The following is a 24,340-nucleotide window of genomic DNA, read 5'->3' on the forward strand; positions in this document are numbered from 1 at the left end:
ACGGATGCAAAATTAATAAGTTTTTTCAGAAATGATAAAGACCCACACCAGCCTTAGTTCAACGAACGTTCGCTTTTGTTCAAGTGGCTTTTTCAAACTGGCGGTGAAGAGACTCGATTGACTCGTAAGCCGTTCAGTTGTGAGTGAATTCACTTGTTGTTCTGTATCTACGTTTAAAAAAATAAAATCAAAACAGGCAAAGCAATGAATGCAAAATTGTTATCGCCTTTAGCTGTGCTAAATCATACACACAGAAAATTGTTTTCATAGTGATCACGGGAGGCAGAATTGCGTTACAGACTATCCATATTGAACAAAACGCAAAGTCACGCGATTTCGGAGAAAAGCGAGTCATGTTTTGCATCTAAAGGGAAATGTTGAGCGACGAATATGATTATCTGTACATGTTTGTGGATACTTTGTTTGGAATTAGACAAGAAAACTGGAGAAGGACCAAACAACGTATTTGTCCAGTGAACCATGAAACTTTCCTCAGGTATTCGTCTTTTTAAACCGTCTTTACCACCGTGTCGCTATTCCATCTGTTTTTAAGATGGCGGCCTGTCGCTCGCGCCTCGCAGCAGCTACTGATGTGTCAAAGCGTAGTCGGCCAAGAACTTCAGACACTGCTATTTGTGCTTCCCGGAAAGTTGCCGAAGCATTTCGTTTTGCTCGTATAGTAAGAGCTTGTAATTTTCTCACATTTTCGTAGCGAACAGCTTGAAATAACTTTGTTGGGTTTGCCTTGTGGCCTTTCGATGGTAGCATTAACATGAATCTTTGATGTTCTGGACCTTTCATGTTTCTAAGAATTAATTTGCTGTTAAAATAGATTGCTGCACCTTTTTGCCGACCATGTTTTAAACAGCAACAGTTCTCAGAAAAATGTTTGTGGCTCAATAACACTTCGTTTTCGACAGAACACTTGTGATTCGTTTTCAGAAATCACGTGATTTTGCATTCCTTTGTAATTAATGTGGTTACATTGTTAAGACAAGGAGTCAAGGAACAGAAATTGGTGGACGTACGAAAACTAAACTGGAACAGCTGGACACTTATGAAATCATTTTGAGCGAAATAAAAGGACTTACAGTGAAGGACGTACTCTCATCAATCATGTAATTGCCTACTCTCATTAAGCAGATAGTCTGTGGCCTTTTTATTGTCCGGTGTCAATGTTTGATTTTCTTTATCTGTTGTCCTTCTTTCCAAGAATAGACGCATTATACGTTCAAGCGAACCTTACCATAGAAAAAACCTTTTATATGTGCTTACTTCGCAAACTTTTCATGTTACAAATTATGTGTTGACTGTTGTTTTCGAGTGCACTTCAGCAACAGACAAAGTTTAAGAGAAGTAACATTTTTTTGGATTCCGTGACTGCAATCAAAACAAGACTCTTCGCCAAGTGTGGGAGAGAAAGGGAAAGATTACGTAATATTGTCAGGCAGACGAATTGGCGTCGGAATCAAAAGCTGTAAATATTTTTAACTCCCATCTCGTGGGTAATCTTGAATTCTAGTTTGTCTAAACCCGCAAACTGAAACAAAGCGCCTAACAAGAATAAACTCCTTGAAATGAATTCTCTGAAAAGCAGGAAGTTATCCGATTACGTAAGATCACCGGTCATGTTTAGATGAATCAAAGCTTATGTCACCTTTACGATCACAGCTGTCTTCCAAATGAACAGAAACTAAAATTGTATTTCACACGAAATGTTTTGAGATTGAAGTAAGTTTACCGGCCATGTTTCAGACGATTTGAAACGTTGGTCATCTTTCACCGGCCGGTGGAAAGATCTTGGCTATTAAGATCATAAAAAACAAACAAACAATATCCAGAGTCGCGTTTCACGTGAAAAATTATGACATTGAATGCGCCATTGTACATTTGGACCATAAATTTCTAGAAACGAAATTTGTCAAACAAAAGATGGATAAAAAAAATCGTTAAGTATTCTTAACCGCAATAGCACCGATGCATGATTATTTCACAAACAATTATGTTCCTCCCTTAACGAAGTTCTTTATTTTTGTGAAGGCCAAGGTTGTCGCTATTTCATTGGCTTACTCATAACTGACTCGTGTTACAGGAGATTCTTTCACTTTTTACCTTTGTATCTTCAGCAAAAGCACAAACGTCATCACAATAGGCGTGACGGGTAATTCATTAGTTTTCGTTTGTTTCAGTTTTGATAACAAAAATTGTATCAAAGGAACTCGTTCTAGGAATAGAACATCATCAGTGAGATAAACTTTGTATCCGCAATTAAGAACAGTTTGATCGCTGATCATTTTTTATGTGCTAAGTTGAGCCGTGAGCGAGCTTCTTACCGCATTTGCATTTATTTTAAATCACGTAGCATAACATACGAAGTCACCTTAACTTTAGCAAGAGAGGATAAAAGGAAAAGATAGCCATAATCCTCAAGAGTTTCTTTGACATGATATATAAACAAATTATCTACCTTGGAAACGTGAATAACATCAGCGTCAAGCGTGCAGGCTGCACATGTAAGCGAGGAGACACGTGAGAAACCATAATGGGGTTTAACCTCAATAACTCTTATAAGAGTTTCCTTGAAATGATAACCTAATAAGGAAGTTACATTGGCAACATGAGTAACATCGAACTGAGCTTGAAGTGTGCAGACTGCACGTGTAAGTGAGGAGACACGTGAAGGGTTGCACGGAATCGTGATGAATGCGTTAGGGTTTCCGTGCACACGAGTCTGTCGATTACTCACGAATAGATTAAAATTGAAATGAAGAGGAGTGTAAGATCTTAGAGCAGTATTGAAAAGAAATAGACAAGGTTTATAGCCTACAAAATAATAATCTAAGCATCCCTCGCTGACAACGTGTACGAAAATACTTGTCTGCGGAAGTTCGAAATTGTTTGCACAACTCTGGGTTTGAAACGAGAACTGCAAGCGCATCAAAAATTTGCGTTACAATCTGGAACGGATGGGCGTGAAAGATAATTCCAAGAAATGTTTTGTTCCTGAAGTCCTGAAGAGATGAAATAGCCAAACAATGCACTGCGCACCATTGACCCATCCAATTATAAGGAAGCGTCGTTCTAGAGTTCTCGTGTCATTCGTGTGGAGAGCGTCTTGCTGAAACACCTCTGGACATTTGTAAGTTAAACTCAAGAACTGATATCTGATTATGGAGGAGTTTGAGGTAGATGCTGATCTGGAAAGCGATTCGAGCCAGCCAGACCGGTATGTACACAATTATAGCTGTTTTTTCTCCTGTTTTGTTTTTGGTTTTTTTTTTCCTTTCTTAACTGTTCCCATACCCAGTGAAAACTTTCTTCTCTCTGATACAAAAGTAATGCTTCGGTTCTTTTCCGTCAAAAAATTGTACTTATGGCAGAAATGACTCTGACTTCATTTGCAATGGGAACATTCCCGGAAAGGATAATACAGTGCCCGTTATTGAAGAAAATTCGAGATAAAGCCGTTTAGGTCGTTTGTAATAGAGATCCAAATCGCAACAGTTAAGCAGTCAATAACTTTGTCTTTTAAGAAGATTATGGCTTCTTTAACAATATTCGCAGTTCTGTAGCACGATATATGGCTTAAAATTACGATGCAAACTTTGTTTCTGTTTCAATCTACCTTTTTATAACTTCACTGATTCTCGAAACCAGTCTTTACAAATAGAATTAACTTTCAATTAGAAGCTATGCGACTAAGCGAGCTCCAAGTCCTGAGTTGTAAAATTTATTTTGCGCGCACGGTTGCTTACTCAGAAAGAATCAAACTCGTACCATATATTTCCTAGCTGACGCTTTGTGCGCGATTCTGTTCCAAACGCCATAGATCTTGCTTTTAATACGATTGAATTTTTCTGCGATCTGGTTAAATCTCCTGCGAATGAAATCCTGTCCAATATTATTGGAATTCTTCACCCATCAAATTTTCCGCGAAAACATCAACCGAGTGATGACTAACGCGACTGAAACTTTTTGATATTTGATTAACCGGTCAAATTTCTTACGAATTCTTCACCGATCGAAGCTTTGTGAATAAGTCAATCAGACGAGTAGCCTCTGCATCCATCTGATAATGCGCTTTTAACGAAGTAAAGTGAGCACTTGCACACGAGTTTCTTCGTTGTGCAAGAGTGCTGTCCCGGCTAAATTTTCGCGGCACCAAAGTGTCTCAACGGGAACCACTAATCCAAACAGCCGTCATATTTGAAGAAATGACGATTGGATCACGTCGGCAAAATGAAAGTGTCAATCAAACCTGTTAACAATCAGGGATCTAACCAATAGAACCTTTTTAGTTCCACACGTCATACGTTGGTCACGTGGTCCGAAAGGCGGAAACAACAGTCGCGGCTATTTAAAATTAACTGCGAAGCGTACAGAATACTCCACTATTACTGCGCGTAAACCTCCTCCGCCGGCTTGTCCTCTTCAAGGTAGTTCCTACTTGGCACTCTCCAACCAGAAGCTTTACAAGCTAGCTCTGAACCGAATTTCCTAAAAAAACTGATTTAAGAGGAGAAAGAATACACTTTATTCGGCCTTTCTTTAACGCAGTTAAAAACACGCTGGTTAGCGAAATAACGTAGGATACTATTTGCGCTATTTTTGTAGATTTATAAGCGTTTATAATTATTCTGCGAAGTTGGATGATTATCATAATTATGGAACTCTTGGTACGTGATTATCCGGAAGCTTGGTTTTGAGATAAGAGAAGACAATAATTACAAGTTCACAACCATATTTCGTCTCTAGGTTAAGTACTTTATGCACGAGTTGGCCATAAGTGTGTTCTTTGATTGTTTTCCAAACAAATTTAAGTCAAGTACTTAAACCTAAGTTTTCCAAAACTGAAGTTAGTATCTTGCAACGTGACCTTTAGTACCCCCTTGCATCTACCGGACACGCAGGAGCTCTTAAGAAGCATAGATTTGAACGAAAGTTCATCACAACGCGGCGGTAGCAATTTGTTGATCGTAGCCTAAGAGCGAGTTAAATCAAACTCACAACTTCGCGACGTATCTGAGAGTCTCTGAGAGAAAAACCTAAGCTTTCGTCAAAGGAAAAAACGCTGTCGATGTTCACAAGGCCATTTTGACCACTATCCGGATTTTCGGGGGGGCTTCTTCCATAAGCAGAATCTCGTAGCCCAAAATGGGTCTTGTGAACATCGACAGCGTTTTTTCCTTTGACGAAAGCTTAGGTTTTCTCTCAGAGACTCCCAGATACGTCGCGAAGTTGTGAGTTTGATTTAACTCGCTCTTAGGCAACGATCAACAAATCGCTACCGCCGCGGTAGGTGCCAACGCTGACTTTGCTATAGTTGATATTTATGCATTACTCTTATTTGCTTTTTTTATGAATTCTTGCCTCCAGAAGACATTGCACACAATTAAGCATCTCATTTTAATCCATTTCGAAACGAAAGCTGAAGTTAGAGAGGGAACGTTTCACAGCGGCACGAAAAAAACACTTTAGCGTGTGAGAAATATTGTGTGATATGTGACAATTTATGCAGGTGTTGCATCATGGGAGAGTTTCAGTAACACTGCCATCAAAACCATTCATATGACCTCTTAACCAAAAGAGCAGAAAGCTTAATCGGTGAAGTATTCGCAGAAATTTTGAACAATGATTTTTCGCCGAAAATTTGGCAAGTTCTGAGCCGCCGAAAATTTGACCGGTGAATCAGCTGGAAGAAAAATTCGATCGCATTTAGGACCGAGACCTAAGTCGTTCGACGAAGAATTGCTTTCAAAGCGTTATTGAAAAAACATTATACGATTTTGGATCCTTAGAAAGTTATCGAGCGCCAAAAGTGAATATCGCAATTCAAAATTCGGACTTAGCGTAAATATATCATTCACCACTACAAACGCACATTTAGAATGAAATTTTAGCAGGAAATGTCGAGAAAGATTTAGTCGAAAGTAAACATGCAGCAATGGCTGCTTTTAGAACACAATTATGAAGAGAAAGTCTTGTTTCGAAAATCATTGAAGATATAAAGATAGGTTGAAATAGAGCCTGCATTGTAATTTTTGACACAAATGACGCAAGGTAATCGTCATCTTCCACGGACCAATTCAGTCCGTTATAATCATGATATCGATCCTCTCGGACTTCCTCAATTCGGTTGGTTAATATTACTCCGTCAATTGTACGAACCTATTCGTCGACATAAAATTTATTCTGTTCGTTTTATTCAGTTGTTCTTTCAGTTGTAGTCATGATACTCTGTCGCGGTAAGTTTTACGATCGCTTAGGGTCGTTTGTAAAAGGAAACAATGAGGTAATTTTAGCCCAAGCCGCTAGGCTGCGTTAAAGCCTATTTTTCTTTTTAACCTTGGCTCACTCTTCAAGGAGCTCCTTAAACATTTTTCTGCGATAAGAGAGTCACATGGGCTTTTTGTCTAACTTGCGCATTTCTTCCAAATCTTGGATCATCATAGTTTTCTGAATAAGCGTCAAAATTTAATCAGAAGAGATCATTAACTTTATTATTGCTTTTTGTGCCTAGTTGGATTGATATCGTTTTCGTTTCAATCTCATGGTGTATATAGTTTAATCTTGATGGAGTTGTCCATGTGATGAAAAAAAAATGTGTGTTGCAGACAAAACAACGGCTTTAATGCTGAGATTAAAATGTGCTACCGGAAAAATTCCTTATCAGTCGACCATCGAAGATCTTCTTATTGCATTCTTTAAAAGATGTAAATCTTAAGATTTATGAAATGCATGGACAATGACAAGCGATGAAAGCAAAGGTGTGTTGAGAGTTTAGAGGTTACCTCACCGAAGCTAGACTCTGAACAGCAGGTGCCTTCGTTCGGAAATCATAAATTCTCGTACACCTCCTTACGATATAAATACAACATCAAGCAGGTCCTCCACAATAAACAAAGAATTATCCTGAGGAGAATATTTCTCTTTTTTTTAATCCCCTTCATTCCTCACTGAATTCTTGAAATCTTGAATTCTTGACAGTGGCACCTCGTTAATTTAGCAGATTCTGTGTCGCAGTTCTTCTATATGTTTCCTAATTACGAAACAAATCGCATATTCACGTCTAGGTCCTATAAGGCTCTGCGAACCAGAAAAAAGACTCGATGGGAATGTAAAGCTACCACTGAAGGACGCAGAACGCTATCATATCGTATTCTTTACACCTACCAGGCAACTTTCGACAAGCTGGGATTCGTTCTAGTTCGGAAACCATGGTTTTTCCTATTCGGATTTCTTGCAGTTCTTATCGTAAGTTGCCTAGGACTCATTCGATTTCGTGCGGACCCACCTTTAGTGGAGAGTTTTACCGCATCCAGTGGCCAATCTAGGGAAGACTTGCGACATGCGTCACAATTCTTTCCTCGCCTCGATGCGCGGCAAGAAGAAATTATTATGACCCCTAAGCTTGGAAATAACATCTTGAGATGGAATTGTTTGAAGGACGCTTTACTTGTGCACTGGACCGTGGTGAACATCAGTGGATTCCATGAAATATGCTTGAAGAATTTGAATCCAAATCCTCTCCAAAAACTTGCCAAACAACCCTGCATTATCAGCAATCCACTCGAGCTAGCTGAATTTCAGTTTGATAAGTTAAAGAACCTTTCTTCCATTCTGGCTCGCGAGTTGAAAAATTCGTCCATGGTTCTCTCAACCGGTCAAACGTTTAATTCTTCATACAAGGAAATGATTGGTAATTTTCAGGCCCAGCCGAAGACATCTTCACAGAGTTCAAGAGCCGACGCCCTTCGAGTTATTTACTTCATCAAAAGTGCAACCGATGGAAAAGATCAGCAAAAAATTCTTGCTTTTGAAAAATCGTTTGAGAATCTCCTCTATCAGATTAGTGATCGATTGAAATGTGTGTCACTTTCCTTCAACACTGCGAGGACAAAAACTGATGCTCTGCAAAATGTTTTGAAACCTGAATTATGGTCACTTTGCTTTTTTCCATTCGCAATGACTGTTCTTGTCTTCATTGTCATACACTTTTCCTCTAAGAGTCTCCGTTGGTCATCAACAATGTTATTGATGGCTACTTCTATTTTGGCCCCACTACTATGTTCTGCTGGTATCATCTCAATAGCTCACATTACCTTTTTCCCCACTACCTTGTTTATCCCCTTCTTTTTTATGGCGAAAGGAACCTTAGATGTTGTACATTTCTTACTCGAATGGGAACGGCAGAGAACAATAGCATCACTTGAGCATCGAGTCGGTATTTGTGTCTTCAAAGTAGGATATCCCGCTGTGCTATCTACAGTATGTGGAACACTACTTTCTGCAGTTGCAGTTAAATCTTCATTTGATGTCATTGCACATTTTTTCTTAGCAACCCTTGTCGTTAATATGGTCACTTCTGTGGCCTTTGTGGTGACAGCCATTTTGCTGATATCTCTCCATAAGATGTCAAAGGTAAAAAGTGACGAACCGGAAATGGAGCAAAATCAGAAGAATAAACCACCACGTATTCTGAAAGCCCTCACGCGCATAATGACGTCGTCTGGTGGAAAAGCTGCTGCCATTATTTTCCTCGTCTGTGTCTTCGTTTTGTGTACCTTATCTGCTTTACAACTTCTTGACAAAACTAGCACCATTGAGTCACTTTATGGAAATGACAACTTTAAGAAGTTTAAGACTGCACAGACTAAATTCTTTACAAGGAAAGGTGACATCAGTATCCTTTTTTCCCAGAACACTGACTATTCCGAGCCGGCCGTGCAGAATGAAATGGTGAAAATTTGTGATAAACTAAAAAAGTCCTCTTACAGCAATGGAGTAACATCTTGTTGGATGGAAGCGTTACGAAAGTGGGCGATATATCAGAATAAAACTTGCTCATACTCAGCATTTTATACGTGTCTAGGACAGTTCCTGAACCAATCCCGAAACGCTCCGATACGGCAAGACTTGCGTTTTGGACCTACAGAATCCCCATTCAAAATTTTGGCATCTCGAGTTCATCTGAATATGCCACTATTCAACAGATATCAGAAGGACGAGAAATCCGTGGAGATGTTGAGAAAAGACTTATTACAGTTTGACTTGGAACCCGTCGCAGTATCCAAGAGATTCTTCGGTCTCGACGATGTGTTTTTGTTAAAACAGGAAGCATGCATATTTGTTTTTGCAGCTGCCACAGCCGTGGTGTTCGTAATCTCCCTGTTATCAACTCTCAACTTAGAGATTAGCACTCTCTTGGCTCTTACAATGGACATCCTATTATTGGAGGCGGCAGCTATCATAGTGGTGTTAGAGATTCCTTTCAACAAAGTCTCTTTTCTCTCTGTCTTTGCAACCAGTATGATAACCCTAAATTTTTGCTTTCAAGTTGCCTACTCATTTGTATTTTCAGCAAGGACAGAAATTAGGTATCGAGTTATCGACGCTATACGCTTTGTTGGGTGGCCTGTGGTTATTAGTTGGTTAGTAATGAGTTGTGGTTCCTTGTCACTAGGCTTCATTTATCCCAGTCTGGGAGACATTTTCCACAGACTTCTTCCTCTAGTCTTTGCTCTTGGGCTGATTCAGGCTCTCGTTGTTTTGCCAGCAATGATTGCACTATTGACCGAATTAGTGCATCTTTTGAGTTCTCGGTGCAGTGCAGATAGTTTGCCTACGTCTAAGGAACAAATCGATCTACCGCCGTTATCTATAGATGTACGGGATGACAACAAACGCCAAATCAAGTCTAAACGCCCTGGAATTTCGATCGTTGGCATCAGTTGCAGATTCCCTGGAGCCAGCACTAAAGACTTGTTTTGGGATCTACTTGAGCACGGGAAGAGTTTCCATGGTGCATTCCCCAAGAACAGAACTGAGCAACATAAATTATTTCATGAATACTACAATCCTCGGCGCTTTGTGAGTGGACGCCTCTGCGTTGTGAATGGCTCCTACTTAGAGGATTTAACACAGTTTGACAACAAGTTCTTCGGTATTTCTGATCAAGAAGCTCGTGCAATGGATCCTCAGCAAAGAATCCTTCTACATGTGGTTTACGAAGCCATTGAGGATGCTGGTATGCGACTTGAAGACCTGCAGGGATGTAGGACGGGCGTCTTTGTTGGAGTGATGAATATGGATTACCCCGAAATTGTAGGACACCCATCAAACTATCATAATATAGACCAGTTCACCGCAGTTGGTAACGCAATGAGTATTCTTGCAAACAGAGTTTCCTTTTGCCTTAACTTGACAGGTCCGAGTATTGTTGTTGATACAGCATGTTCGTCATCTTTGACTGCTCTCAAACTAGCCGCTGACAGTCTGCACAATGAGGAATGCGAGGTGGCGATTGTTTGTGCACCTAACATTGTCCTGAGTCACGTTAAGCAAATGGGGTCAAGCCTTGGTGGACTTCTGGCTCCTGACGGGCGATGTAAGAGTTTTGATGCCTCTGGCGATGGTTATGGCCGCGGAGAAGGTTTTGCAGCAATTGTTTTGAAGTTGACGAATGCAGCCTTATGTGACAAAGATGATCCATACTGCGAAATTATTGCTTGTGGTGTGAACAACGATGGACAAAATGCAGTACCGATTACTGCCCCAAGTGCGAAAGTGCAAGCGGAATTGTCTAAGATGGTCCTAGAACAGTCTGGTTTGACTGCAAAAGATGTGGATTACGTGGAGGCGCATGGAACAGGTACTGCAATCGGAGATGTGGTTGAGGTCACCTCCATAGCTGATGTATATTCTAGAAATATAACATCACCAAAGCGAAAATTAAGGATCGGCTCCGTCAAGTCAAACCTCAATCACACAGAATCTACTTCCGGTCTTGCGGGCATAATCAAGGTGGCGCTGATGATCAAAAACAAGAAGTATGTACCAACTGTCAACGTTCAAGTCCTAAATCCAAAGCTGAAGCTGGAAGAAAACAAACTAGTTGTGCAACAAACAAGTGAGCCGTGGGAAAAAGAGGATGGAAAACTACGAGTAGCTGCCATAAACTCATTTGGTTTTGGTGGATCAAATGTGCATTTAATCCTTCGCGAAATTACTGCAAAGCAAATGTCGCATGAAGAAAGTGTTCTTCACCGAAGCCATGTTCTTACCCTGTCAGCGCGTTCTAAAGAAGCTTTACAAAAGATGGCTCATCAGTACTCTGAATGGATTAAAGATAACGTGGAAGAAATGGATGAAACCTTCACAGAAAACTTGTGCTTCTCTTTGAATGAATGCCGAAGTCGGTTTCCGTACCGGTTGGCAGTTCCTTTCAACTCCACTGCTGAAGCATCTCACTCTTTGGCAGCTTTCGCTGATGACTGCGTGGGTTGGGATAAGCTGGTTTCTTACGCCGAAGCGAGCTCTAACAACGGAAAATTTGTTTTCATGTTTGGTGGTCAAGGATCACAATGGTATGCAATGGGAAGACAGCTAATTGAATGTGAAGCCACCTTCAGAGACGCTGTCTTAGTGGTGAACGATTTACTTCAGAATTTAGGCGCGACATGGTCTCTCATGGATGAGTTGATGGCACCCGAGGGAGACTCAAGAATTTCTGAGAATTACATCGCTCAGCCAGCAACGTTTGCCATCCAATATGCGACTGCAAAACTATTAATGTCATGGAAAATCCATCCATCTGCCGTGATTGGGCACAGCTTAGGAGAGTTTGCAGCTGCCTGTACTGCTGGCATCATCACTGTCAAAGAAGCAGTTCAATTAGTCCTAGCTCGGTCCACCCTTCAAGATAAATGCGCTGAAGATGGTGGTATGGCAGCTCTGGGCATGTCCGAAGTAAAGGCGAGGGCGTTATTGGAGTCTTTACAGCTAAGCGACACGCTGGACATAGCCGCAGTGAATGATGCAGACAGTGTTACCGTGGCTGGAGAATCCCGGTCAATAGAGATCCTCGGTCAACATCTCGCAATGTACGCAAAAGATACCTTCTGGCGCATTCTTGGTACAAAACGCGCTTTTCACACCATTTACATGGAACCAATCAAAAAACCGTTTTCTGCAGCTGTAAAACGCATTAACCTGAATCCTCAGCTGTCTAAAATCCCAATGTACTCTACAGTACATGGTGAAGTTCTGTCGGGTCAGCGGTTTAACGGCGACTATTGGTGGCAAAATATTCGCTCCTCGGTCCAGTTCTATCCAGCCATGAAACAACTTCTCGGCAGCGGCTTTAGACAGATTATCGAGATAAGTGCACAGCCAATTTTAGCCCATTATGTTAAACAGATTTCTCGACAAGAAAAGCTAGAAGACCAAGAAACTCCAGTTGTTCTGGCAACACTTCCTCGAAGAAAGGTACCTGTTAAAGATCAACACAAATCCTTTCTTCAAAACACAGTTTGTCAACTGTACACGACGGGACATCCAGTAGATTGGACTTGTGTGCAGAAGAATCCATCAGCAAGGTTTGTTCGTTCTCTGAATTCTCCCTGGTTAGAGAAAACTTTTTGGTACGACGAGCGTTCAACTTTTGCCACAATCCCTCCTTTCGGATCAAAGCAGATAGAAAAGAAACCATCACATCCATTTCTTCCTCAAGAGAAAATGGCCGACCCCTACTCTCACTTGCACTGCTGGGAAACTGAAATTGACCTCCATCGCTTTCCAACACTCAAGGATCACTCTTTCATTCAAGGAGGTGCTGTTATGCCTGGAGCTGTCTATTTAGAAATGGCATTTGGAATGGTGAAGGATAAGTTCGCAAACGTGTCTGGCCTGGAACTTAGTGATGTAAAGCTCTTTAGCATTCTTACCCTGCCCGAAACACAGGTAACTAGAAAAATACGCGTACAGATCAAATTATTTTTTAGCACGGTGGAAAAAAGTAAGGTAGAAAATTGCTTCAGGTGTCCCTATTCATTTTGTATTTTTTCTTCGCTTCTAAGGTCCGATGTTTACGTCTTCGGCTTCAAAAAAGCAGCAGAATTGACGAGGCTAAATTTCATATTACAAGTGTTCAGGATGACGAGTCTGAGATAACATTGAGCAGCGGGAACATCTCCATAGATCTTTTGGAAAGTCGCCATAGTTTTGATAATAAAGGTATGATGTCGTTAAATTTTTGTTTTCTCTCTATCACCATCACCAGGCAATCGTAGTTGTTTTTTGAATATCAGAGAGCACTGAATTTGTCAGTATAAGTTATGATAACTCATTTCATAAGACAGAGAAAGCCGAATATAATTTCATCGTTCCTGTCAAGACCTCCCGTTGTAATAATCACGGCGTGGGATCTATACTATGGTATAATGTTTCAATATACTATATTTCCATTATTTTCCTGGAACGAAATTTCTTAAAATGCATGGATTGAAAATCATTTGTGTAGAGATGACAAATATTGACATCACCTCACGTCATTTAACTGATCCGCTGTTTTTGCTTTATAGTTTTCAATCAAGGTGGTTCAAGTATAAATGAGCTGAAAGCAAACATGGAACAAATGCCTGTGGAGAGCTTCAAACGACTAACCGAAAAGTTTGGCTTCAATTATGGCCCCAAATTCTCATTAATCAAAAAGATATGGCAACGGGACAATGAAGGATTTTGCTTGATTGACATAAGTGAATCGCCAACCATTCAAAACGAAAGAGGTGCTTACGTCTTACATCCCTGTATTTTAGATGCCTGTCTGCAATCCTGCTTCGTTGCCCTTGGAAACTTAGAGGGCGAGGATACATCCATTGTGCCCGTGGGATTCAAAAGCGTCACCCTTAACCACGTTCCAGCAACCAACCAGCTTTATTGCCACGCCATTGAGACCAAACTTGGAAGTTTTGATGTTCGTTTGATGAGCCCTTGTGGAACAGTTTTGCTAACCATAGGTGACTTTCGTTTGGCTGGGGTGACAAGCACGCAACGTGAATATCCTTTCGAGGAGCTTAGGTACGAAATCCAGTGGATACAAGAGGACTTACGAGAGAAGAGAGGTGCGGAGCCACGTCTGAACTGCCTACTGCTAAAAGAGTCTTCAAGTTTCTCGCATGCCTTATTAAGAAGACTACAGGAAGCTAACGCAAACCTGACTGCTCTTGACCCGCCAAGTGATGGAAGTCCTAGGGGTACGGTAGAAGAAGCAATAATGGCAGCCATTAATGACATACCACCGGGAAATTCATCACACCTCTGCGTCATAAACTTGTGGCCAGTAGAGGCGACAAATCGACCTCATGACTTCAGTGTAATAGATGAAGTCCAAAGCCTTGCCCTACATAGTTCCGTTTTCTTAATGAAGTACCTAACGGAGAAGAAGTGGCACAACTGCCAAATCTTCCTCGTCACCGAGCGTTCACAGATGTTGGATAGCTCAGAGAAGTTTCCTGGGACAAACTCCTTTCCGTGGTGTTCTACAGTCTGGGGTTTTCGCCGAACAGCAGGCATCGAAGACCCAAACTTCACAATCAAAGCTGTTGACATTAGCAACAAAAGGGATACAGGCGACGTAGATTCTCTAATGGATGAAATTTTGAGTGAAAGCAATGAAGAAGAGGTAGTCTTTCGTGACGGCAAGCGCTTCGTCAATCGCATCGTGAGATCAGGAACTTCCTCAGAACAACCCACAACTAACGCAGTTAAAAGCAAAGAAAGAGCCACCTGGTACCTATCAAGAAACCCGTCTTCATCGACGATCTGCCTACGTGAGAACAGTCTTTCGAAACCATCGTACTCAGAAGTTACAATAGACATTCTTCATTGCTGGACTCCCTCTGAATCTATTATTGATGTTTCCAGACCAAACGGAAGTGTCTTCATTCTTGGAAAGGTGACGGATTTATCAGGAGGGAGCCTAAACACTTTGAAGATTGGAGACGAAGTTTGTGGTATCATGTCCTCAGGCCGGGTTTCGCGCACCGTTACCGTTCCTATCAACAACGTCTTTGTTAAACCAACCAGCTTAACAAGGCAGCAAGCCACATTTGTTCCTGGAAGTTTAGCCATAGCTTTGTACGCCCTTCAAAGAGCAGCAGAAGCAGGAAACGGAAGTCGAAAACTACTGATACATGAAGCAAACCGGGGTCCTGGGCCTGCCGCAGTTGTCCTTGCAAAAGCATTAGGGCACCGAGCATTCTGCACCATTTCTGACGCTTGTCGTTCAGACACAAAAACTGTTCTTACTGAGATGGGTGCGGAACGTGTAATAAATCAGAGTTCCTGTGGTCTCCATGACGATCTCAGTCACAATTTTGATACCGTGGTATTTTTTTACCCACCTTCCCCCAACTTACTTCAGAAAAGTAGTCGTTCTCTCAAAAGGGGTGGACGTATTATCATTCTAAGTTCCAAATTCCAAGGTGACGTTGTGTTCAACGCAGATACCAATATCGCATATGAGAGAGCAGAAGTTGTGGATGTCCTCAGAGCTCCTCAGGTCTTCCAAAAGCTCAGTGCAGAGAGCGTTCAGTTGCTAAGACGGACAGGAAATCTGGGAACGCTTCTAAGAATTCAGTCAGTGTCTAGTAAGGTAGAAACAGCCATCGAAGTAGCAAATGCCACCCTCACCGATCCGTCAGCTTCAAGTAGTCATAAGAACGCATCCACTGATATATCATTTCTACTCTATTCGTTCCCATCATCTGAAAAGGAGAGCGGCTTAAACAAGATTCCTATCCTTCCACGTGGTTTAGATGACTGTGGTCTAAGAGAAAACAGAACGTATTTGGTAGCAGGGGGTATCCGCGGATATGGGTTTGAAGTGGCTCGCTGGATGGCTGAGAATGGAGCGCAGTCCATAGGACTCATTGGTCGCTCTAAACCCTCGGATGCCAAACTTCAAGAGGTCCGAGAATTGGAAAGAAGGACCAGCACAAAGATCCATATGTTTCAGGTGGTTATTTTTGGTTGCATGGGTTATAGAATAATCAAATAGCAAATATCTGAGCTTAAAAAGCGAATACATTATCAAAAGACAGCTGAATTAGAGGAATTTAACGAAATCAGAGAGGTCAAATGCGGCATGAAAGCCAAAATGAATAAAACTTATATTACCGCAGTTATAAACACAAGTATTAGCATTTTGAATTCACATTATGCTCATTCAGGGTTGGCCCAATAATGTCATTAGATAGACACCCAGCCAGTTTCACGAGGGCACAAGTAGGAATTCTGTAAAGGCCTGGATTTGTTTCAGCTTTATTTTCAAAACTATTCTAGTTGCGTGCACAACCTCGATGATTCTTTTTCTGCTAAAAGAAATGTAGATAAGGATAAAGTAATCCTAAAAAAATAGATTTCAACAAAAATATACGTTTTTTGTTTCCGTATAGATCGACATATCTGACGAGGATCAAATGTTGTCTCTCAAAGAGAAACTTAAATCCCTGCCAAGCGTGGCTGGCATCGTGAACTCTGCTATGGTTCTCAAAGATCAATTCATAAGAGATTTCACTTTTGAAAGTTTCAGTGTCGTCATGGGCTCCAAGATTAAAGGTTTGTAAATGGTTCAAATGTCTTTTCAATTTATCATTTCATGCAATAGATGTGACACCACATATCAGACATTTTGTTTTTGTAGTATTTTACAATGAAACATATTTTATTTATCCTCCAAAGTTTTAATTTTGGCAGAGTGCAGGGCAGAAATCCCTAATTGCTGCCTATGACTTATTTATACATTCTTCATAGATCAATAAGAATGAGATATGTTTCTGAGTGCATTACAATATTGCTTGTATCACCTGTATCACTTCACTACTACTATTATTGTAACTATGGTTTGTGCTAACAATTTAGTAACATTCAGCCACATTTGTAAGTTTCGATTACATTCCATTGGGGTGGCCGTGGCCAAATGGACTCTTTTCACGAAAAGCTTCAACGTGTTCATTAAAGGTGGTCAACTTGCCCTTCCCCCAATGTTACAGTTTGCTAAAATGCGTCCCGGGACTATTTCAAATGGTTTAGCTAACAGTTTTCAACCAACCTATAGGTTCATTCTTACTACATCAAATGAGCCTGGACATGGATTTGGATTTCTTCGTCATGTTTTCATCCATTGCTTCAGTCTTGGGAAACATGGGACAGACGTCATACGCAGCTAGCAACCATTTCCAAGATGCTCTGGCTGAGTATCGAAGAAAGGTTCTTGGTTTACCGGGACTGGCTATAAACTGGGGACCCATATCTGGAGCTGGAGTAATGACACGAGACAGCCATGTTGCTAAGCTGATGACCATGGGAGGATTGGGCTTTATCCATGCCAAGGATGGTAAGCCAAAATTAAGTAAAATCTCAAGTTATAATATATAAAACTGCGCAAGGAACTCCTCGGCTGGTGAAAAAAGGGAGCTAATCTGAAGCTGGCTGATAAGGAGAATTAATCCAAACCAGACACTGGTTGTTTAAAGCAGGGGTGATCGTTTACGCAGGTGGTTTTGTGAGATTTTTCACAAGCTTGATGGGTGGAATTCATAATAACTCTTAATTCATAAATTCATCACGGGCACCTAGTCGTAAACTTAGCATAGTTCATGTAGAAACTAACCCATAACGGAACATTTCTGTCTCAAAACTATTTTCCTAGGAGTTAAATACATGGCCAGAATTCTCACTGAGGAACCGAGCCGCTTTCAACTTATGCTATGTGGACTGGACTGGCCACGCTACCAGAAGACCTATGAAGGCTTGAGGAAGACACCCCGACTATCGGCTATAACTGCTGAACAAAGCATTTCTGATAACCAGACCAATTTAGCAGTTTCTCTTGTGGAAAGAATTGTGATGGAGAGGGACTCAGAGAAGAAGGAAGCGCTTGTTTTAGAGTACCTCGTTTTGGTTCTTCAAGAGCGTACAGGGCTCACAAATCTCTCCGAAACAGATTACAACAAGAATTTGTATAGCTATGGCATTGACTCAACAGGGGCTCTTATTCTAAAAATGCATTTTGAAGCTGAATTGGAGGTCTCTTTTGAGGTACGTTGCTTCATAAAAACTGACGGTGACTTGCCGAATAAACATTAAGTTTCCTTGACTCGCAGAGAATGGTAAACATAATAGCCAATTGATGACTTATGACACAGGCACATAACTCCCGTTCTCTTCATTTACGTTGAGTGAGATTTCCGTTGCTTCTCGTTTATTATTTCAGACTTTGTCAGCATCATTCATTTTTCGAGGAAATATGCTATAGATTTCTTTATTGACACCAATAAAAAAAATAATCTGGTTGTTTTCAGGTTTTCTATTTCATGCAACCCGATACTACCCTGATCAAATTGTCAAGAGACGTCACAGCAAGACTTAGTGGCCAAACCTCAAGTGGGCGACCTCAAGAAACTCAAAGTCAAGAAAGTGCAACTCAACCGGCTAAAGTAATGGTGGAAATGCCTCATACAACGACACAGGAGCAGCAGCAGGTCCAAGTCGTTCCCCTGTACACTCCTGTCACCTCAGCTGTCAACTTTTTCTGTGTTCACCCCTTTCACCGTTATGCAATGAACTTGGTGCCAATTTCCACTGGATTTCAAGGACAGGTAAATGGTCGTAAATAGGTGATCTTAAGTAGCTCAGGTAATGGAAGCATTTTCTGTATGCTAAAGCTTTCTGTGATACCAATTGAACGTTATCAACACTTAAAGAAGTAACCTTTCTTTTCTGATTCTCAATTTAAGTCTTATGAAAGGTTGGTAAATGTGGTATTTGTCCAAATTTTGAAACTGCACAAAGCGTTAGGACGCTCGACCACTAAAACATTACCACTGAACATTTAAACATTACCACTTTAAAATAGAGTTCACCTCTATACTATCGTTTCAGTACGTCTTGAACCCCACAATGCACAAGTCATCGAAGGGTGCAGTTTCCAATCATTTGAACAATTGTCACTGAAATTATTCCATCACCTCTCTAGGATCTGGTCTCCTTTTACGCTCTGGGCTTCACCGATCCAACAGCAGTCAGTGAGGACTGGGGCACAGTACGTGAACTTGCCGCACATTATGTTCAACTGATCATGAATAAACAACCTCATGGGCCTTACTTCCTCGGCGGATATTCGTACGGCGGAATCGTTGCTTACGAAATGGCTTCTTTGTTGACAGAGAGGAATCAAAGCGTAGAGTTTTTGGCCATGATTGACACATTTCCTTGGAATCTGCACACGCGGACAATTAGTGCTAGAATGGTTTCCATTCAGGAGGATGCAGCCGCCTCACATCGACACGTACAGGTGTGTTCGCGATCCTTATCACACAAAATAAGAATAAATTTGTGGAATGGCTCTTATGTCTGAACTATTTTCCCACTTATTTGCATTGAAGCCATAAAGAAAATAAACAAACCAACTTCTGTTTTGAAAATTTACAAAAAAAACGTTTACGCCTCTTTCTGAGACTGAACCACTAGCCTTGAAAGAATTTGATAACTTCTTTTTAACTAGCACTAGCATAATTTTTTTCACAAAGAAACAGCAAGAGACTATAACTGAGTGTCAGTTTAAAATCTCTTGTGGAGAGTAATAGGAAGACAAATGATTGACCCTGTAAAATTCTGATGCATGTTAATCCTTTCTACTGATAAAATATACTCTATACTTAAGGCTATCACCAACTCAAAAATGCTCTTCGGATCCATGCTGGTAACTATGGACTCATGTTCATAAATTGCCCATCTTAAAAGTCTTAGTATTTTAATGACCATAATAGAATATCGAACGCTTTTCTTTGTTTACAGTTTCAATTTGAGAACCATCTGAGAAAGGTTGCAGTGGACACCCTGATGATGACAGCTGACGAATATCAGCATTTGCGGGAGAATAATACACAAGACGAGGTTATAGAAGAACTACAGAAATTGTGCCATGAGAAAGGTCTCTTAACCCACGACTTAAAGGCTCTTAGAGAGTCGTTACTGATGAATCATAGAATATCTCGTAGAACACATCTAGAATGGCAGCCTCAAGAGGTACGAAGTGTGATTTATGATATGCGCAATATTGGTTTGATGCCCAATCACAAATGGAGAATATTTTAAATGGTTTTTTACTTCTGCATCCACCTCTAGGTTCGTTATCGTGGTCCCCTTACCTATCTCAAAAGCCAAAACGAGCGCTTTTCTCCGTGGTCCCCCACCTCGGTCGAAGAAATATGGGGTCACCTAATAGATGGAGGTTCTACCGTGCTGGTTTGTCCCGGAGATCATTTTTCCTTGAGTGAGCTACCCAACGCTGAAGTTACAGGAAGTATCTTAGCAACAGCCATTGCATTTACCTATCGCTCTATGTTCCCTGAAATTGCCAGACCTACAAGAACTTTCAATCAAAGGAGAGCCGTGGAAAAACTTTGCTGTGGAGTTCGTGTGTTCCTTCATTCCAAAAATGGTAATACTCTTTAAGAAGATGCTCGGCTAGTAGTTTTGTTTATGCATATCTATATGAACTAGTATCCGTTGGCGCACTATAACCAATGTAAATTTAGTGATCCACCATCTAATATTTCATATTTTTCATAAATTGAACACAAGATGAAAGCATTAATTAAGGTTTCATGTGGTCGATTGTCTGTCATTTAAGGATATCCAAACCTCCTTCCATTCCAGGTAAAAAATTGCCGCATTTTGGAGAACTTCACCTCCAAGAAGATGCCGGCAGACTGGAGCTGAGATCCAAGGTTAACGAAGGAGAAATTAAGGAGATCAAGAAAACGAAGAAGATAATTGACCTGAAAGGTAATCAAAATAATCAGTTAGGCTTCATCGCATTTGTTTCGATTTTTTTTTTGACATTGTATAGTTTCAATAAGGTTTCACGTCTAGACTGTTACGCCTGCACATTCATCATCATTATCTGCCTTAGTAAATTCGACTTTCTACGGCAATCATATCTTAGACCACAACTTTGCCTTATTACACTCTTAACTACATTAAAAAGAATGATAAACGTTCTGTCACTAAACTTGAAAAAAATGTGTCATTAGGTAACTTTAAACTCGGTTTTTATTGTTTCTCTTAGACCTCCGAATGGTTCAGCCGGGAAGAATTGTTTCCAGTGCCCTTAAATTTGCCTGGCGAAAGCGTAGAGTTGGAGCACATCAGAGCGGGAACCTGGAGCAAGTTGCATCCGTAATTACGGGACGCCGTGATTTCAACCTAGAATTCACTGATTATTCTGATCTGAAAGCGTTTTACCACATGGTGGAAGCTGTGTTTGCAGTTAAATTGTTGACTAGTTAGGTCCATAAACTTTGCTTAGGATCAGATCAGTCGCAAATATGAAGGTTTTATTTTTTAAAAAACAACTACTTTGTCGCACCAGAAAGAGTTTCAAAAGCTTTTGAGTAGTAGGTTCAAGACGATAACAATACACTTTATGTTTGAAAAAATATAAAGCTGGAAGTGGCATTCACAAAATAGAAATTAAAAAGAGAAACAGGCGAACCTTTTTCAGCATACGTGCATGAGGAAGGTTGAAAAGTGTGATTTTTTTCAAACGATTAGTTGTGGATTCGAAAACAGAGCTTTAACAGCTTACAGCAATCAAATCCCAACTAATTAACGACCGACCATACTAGGACAATCTTCATTTCAGTACATTAAAATGTAAACTTACATATTGCAAGATTAAATTTCATTATAATCCTCTCCCTCGTTTGATTAACTAAAATTTCAAAACGTGTTGCATTTCAAGACTAGAATTACGATTGAATTCAATGGTAAAATTAAGGAGCAACTGCAGAATACCCGGCCACTCATTTACATGTCATTGAATAAGAATAGCGTCTATTGTGTTATGCCTCGATATTCAAAGCCTACCGACACTTGTAAGTGAGGCGGACCAAAGCGGCCGGGTATTCTGCAGTTAAGCCAAAATGAAAATAGTGGGTTAATAACATTTATGAAATTGAAGTTTTAGCTCATGTGTGTCTTTTTTATGCATGTTTAGGTAGCATCATTCTTTAACTGAAAAAGCACTGGAAAGAGCTTATGATTTGTTTTTTTATTGTACGGTTACAATCGTTTTACTTTTATTCATTTTTCCATTATTCGTAGTTTAGCTGAAATAAAGATTTTTATTGTGATAGTGACCAAACTAGTATTGTGTTGTTTGTTTTTAGATAACATATCTGGCATAAGTCCCAATCTTTACATAGGGATCCTCTAAGAGAACGCGCAGACCTACCAGTAGACAGAGCTTCATACCAGAGCAGAGGGAAAGCTGAACTCATGAAAGTAAATCTTGCCAATTCAAATACTGAAGCTTTCAATGGCAATTTTTTGCACAGGATTCCATTATCAAAAAAGTTTACTTACTTAGTTTACTTTGAAACAATGCAAACCTTTGAATTGCTCTGTTGAAACTTTCGAATTCCTTAAAATATAAACGGAACAAAAACAAAACGAGTTATTAGCGGATAGACTTACCCTGGGACTTTAAGTAGCCTTGACCTTCATTAAATTCAACAAATTGTGCACAGTTTAAGATAATAACTATGAATACCGATTAATAAATATGATAGAAATAACATTTACAAAATCAGCCTCAGGACGCGTCTTTAGCACTACTAGCGGCCAACCCTATAGCCGACTCGTCCACCAAAAAAACATAAAATAGCACAAGGTTATGCTACCATAGTCAAATACGAACCGTCCTTAAAAATCTCAGTGATGCAGTGAGTACTAATGTCCCAGGAGTAGAGTTTCTTTAAACGAACGAAAATTGTCTTGATTAGCCTTTCACTACCACCTATCAATATTGTGGTATATGACCTTTGATCTTCAGGAAATGTTCTCTATCTCGTGTGAAAGGCTGAAATCTTGTATCCTCCAATTAAACCTCAATACATTTGTCTTGTGAACGGTTGATGTGACATGCCGAAATGCGCTTGACGGCTTTCAATTGAAACTATTGTGCCTTCCACCCTCCATAAAGTTATCGTACCAAGAAAATTTATGGGAGGATACATCACAAAATGGGTGATTGTACAATCAGTGCTGTTTGTAGGTTAAATTTGTCGAGAAAAACTGATGTCATTAACATAAGGCTTTGTTTTTGGACGAATTATCCATCTCAGAGTGGAGAGACTGAATCAAGCTCCTGTCAGGTATTTTTGTTAAGTTATATTATTGAACTATTTTCAAGACGTCGTTTTTTACAATTTCTCCTTGACGAAATTATCTTGCCGGAAAAACTTAAACTTTACCCAGCGCTCATTTATATGCAAACGTCCCCGTTTTATTGCGCAAATAGCCACATTGATGGCATTTTGGCCAGCCGATCTATTTTCATTTCCGGCGACCATTATTGTTTACAACTCGCCTTTCCAAGCTTCTACACTATCGTTTTGTGTATATCCACGAGGGATGGCCAAAGCACCAAACGTCAGTTGAGCAGCAGACTAGGGAAAGTAGCATGGCGTCTGATGATGACTTGTCGTGGACTAAAAAAAATTGTTTGTCGGAATCAAAGCAGTTGTCATCCAAAATAGAGTGACGGCAAAAGTTATCTGTCAGGATTGTGTTCAGGGTACGTGTGCTTTGAAATGTCTTGAGGGGTCGCGCAGTGTGAAATAGAAACGAAACGAAAACGTTGGATACTATGAAAGTGTGTTCCGCAGCCATTTCTGAACGTGTACATCATAATGAGATCTATAAATATTGACAGACAAACGAAAGGGTAGAGTTGAATCCCGGTAACTCGAATTGCCGAGGGAAATTGAAATTACTTCGAGTTACCGGGGTTTTGTGTTATAACTGGGTTTTGAAAAAAAAAGACCAGAAACGCTTGATCGATTCCAGTTGCGCGCCGCTATTTCTCGTCGCCGGGAAGAGCTGTCAAAACTGTCTGTCCACGGACATACAAACGTGTGATATCGACGAGGTCAATTGGTCATAATATATATATGTATATGAGATTACATGTAATCTTCCGGTGCAAAATGTTATGACTCATTAGTCCGCAGTTTCGAGTTATCGAGGGTAAAATTACGAAGAAAAGTACCTGACAGGAAGTAAACATCGCTTCGAGTTTGCGGGGTTTCGAGTTATAGGGGTAAAAATTACAGTAAATGTGTGAGGCAAATCCAAGGGAAATCAGTTTTGCTTCAAGTCGGCGGGGAATTCGAGTCACCGAGTGTTCGAGTTATCGGGGTTCAACTGTTCAAATGTAGTATCTATTATTCACTGGCTAACTTGAAATCAAGCCAAATGAAAATGATTTTAGGCTGTTCCTTTAAAATCTAAACTTTTCAAAAAATAGTCTAGCCAACGCTTTCCGATTTTGTCCGTCTTCTCTCAGATTATGTACAGTTTTAAGCTCTTTTTGAGATATTGTCGATCAATGTGAGATCGTTACCTAGACGAATTTCAAATTTTAATCATTACGTGACTATTCACTCCTCGCCCGCGTGTCACGCTATTTATACGAGCTTACAAACCGACG

At 40.3% G+C, this 24,340-nt stretch overlaps 1 protein-coding gene across 2 annotated transcripts; it reads left to right on the top strand.

Annotated features, from left to right (window-relative positions):
• Positions 1–370: 370 nt before the first annotated feature.
• LOC131793687 (phthioceranic/hydroxyphthioceranic acid synthase) lies at positions 371–21,942 on the top strand. Of its 2 annotated transcripts, none has more exons than XM_059111141.2 (13): positions 371–496; positions 10,208–12,741; positions 12,858–13,014; positions 13,362–15,796; positions 16,236–16,398; positions 16,898–17,176; positions 17,492–17,880; positions 18,144–18,440; positions 18,818–19,135; positions 19,639–19,869; positions 19,969–20,284; positions 20,503–20,631; positions 20,915–21,942. In XM_059111141.2, the coding sequence occupies exons 1-13, from the start codon at positions 481–483 to the stop codon at positions 21,133–21,135; spliced, it is 7,485 nt and encodes a 2,494-aa protein (XP_058967124.2). In that variant the 5' UTR covers positions 371–480; the 3' UTR covers positions 21,136–21,942. The 2 variants fall into 2 exon arrangements, with proteins under 2 accessions (XP_058967124.2, XP_058967122.2); XM_059111139.2 differs by lacking the exon at positions 371–496 and adding an exon at positions 3,101–3,226 and having other exon boundaries at positions 7,074–12,741.
• The last annotated feature ends 2,398 nt before the right edge of the window (positions 21,943–24,340 follow it).

This window comes from Pocillopora verrucosa, chromosome 9 (genome assembly GCF_036669915.1).
Source record: "Pocillopora verrucosa isolate sample1 chromosome 9, ASM3666991v2, whole genome shotgun sequence".
NCBI classification, from domain to species: Eukaryota; Metazoa; Cnidaria; class Anthozoa; order Scleractinia; family Pocilloporidae; genus Pocillopora; species Pocillopora verrucosa.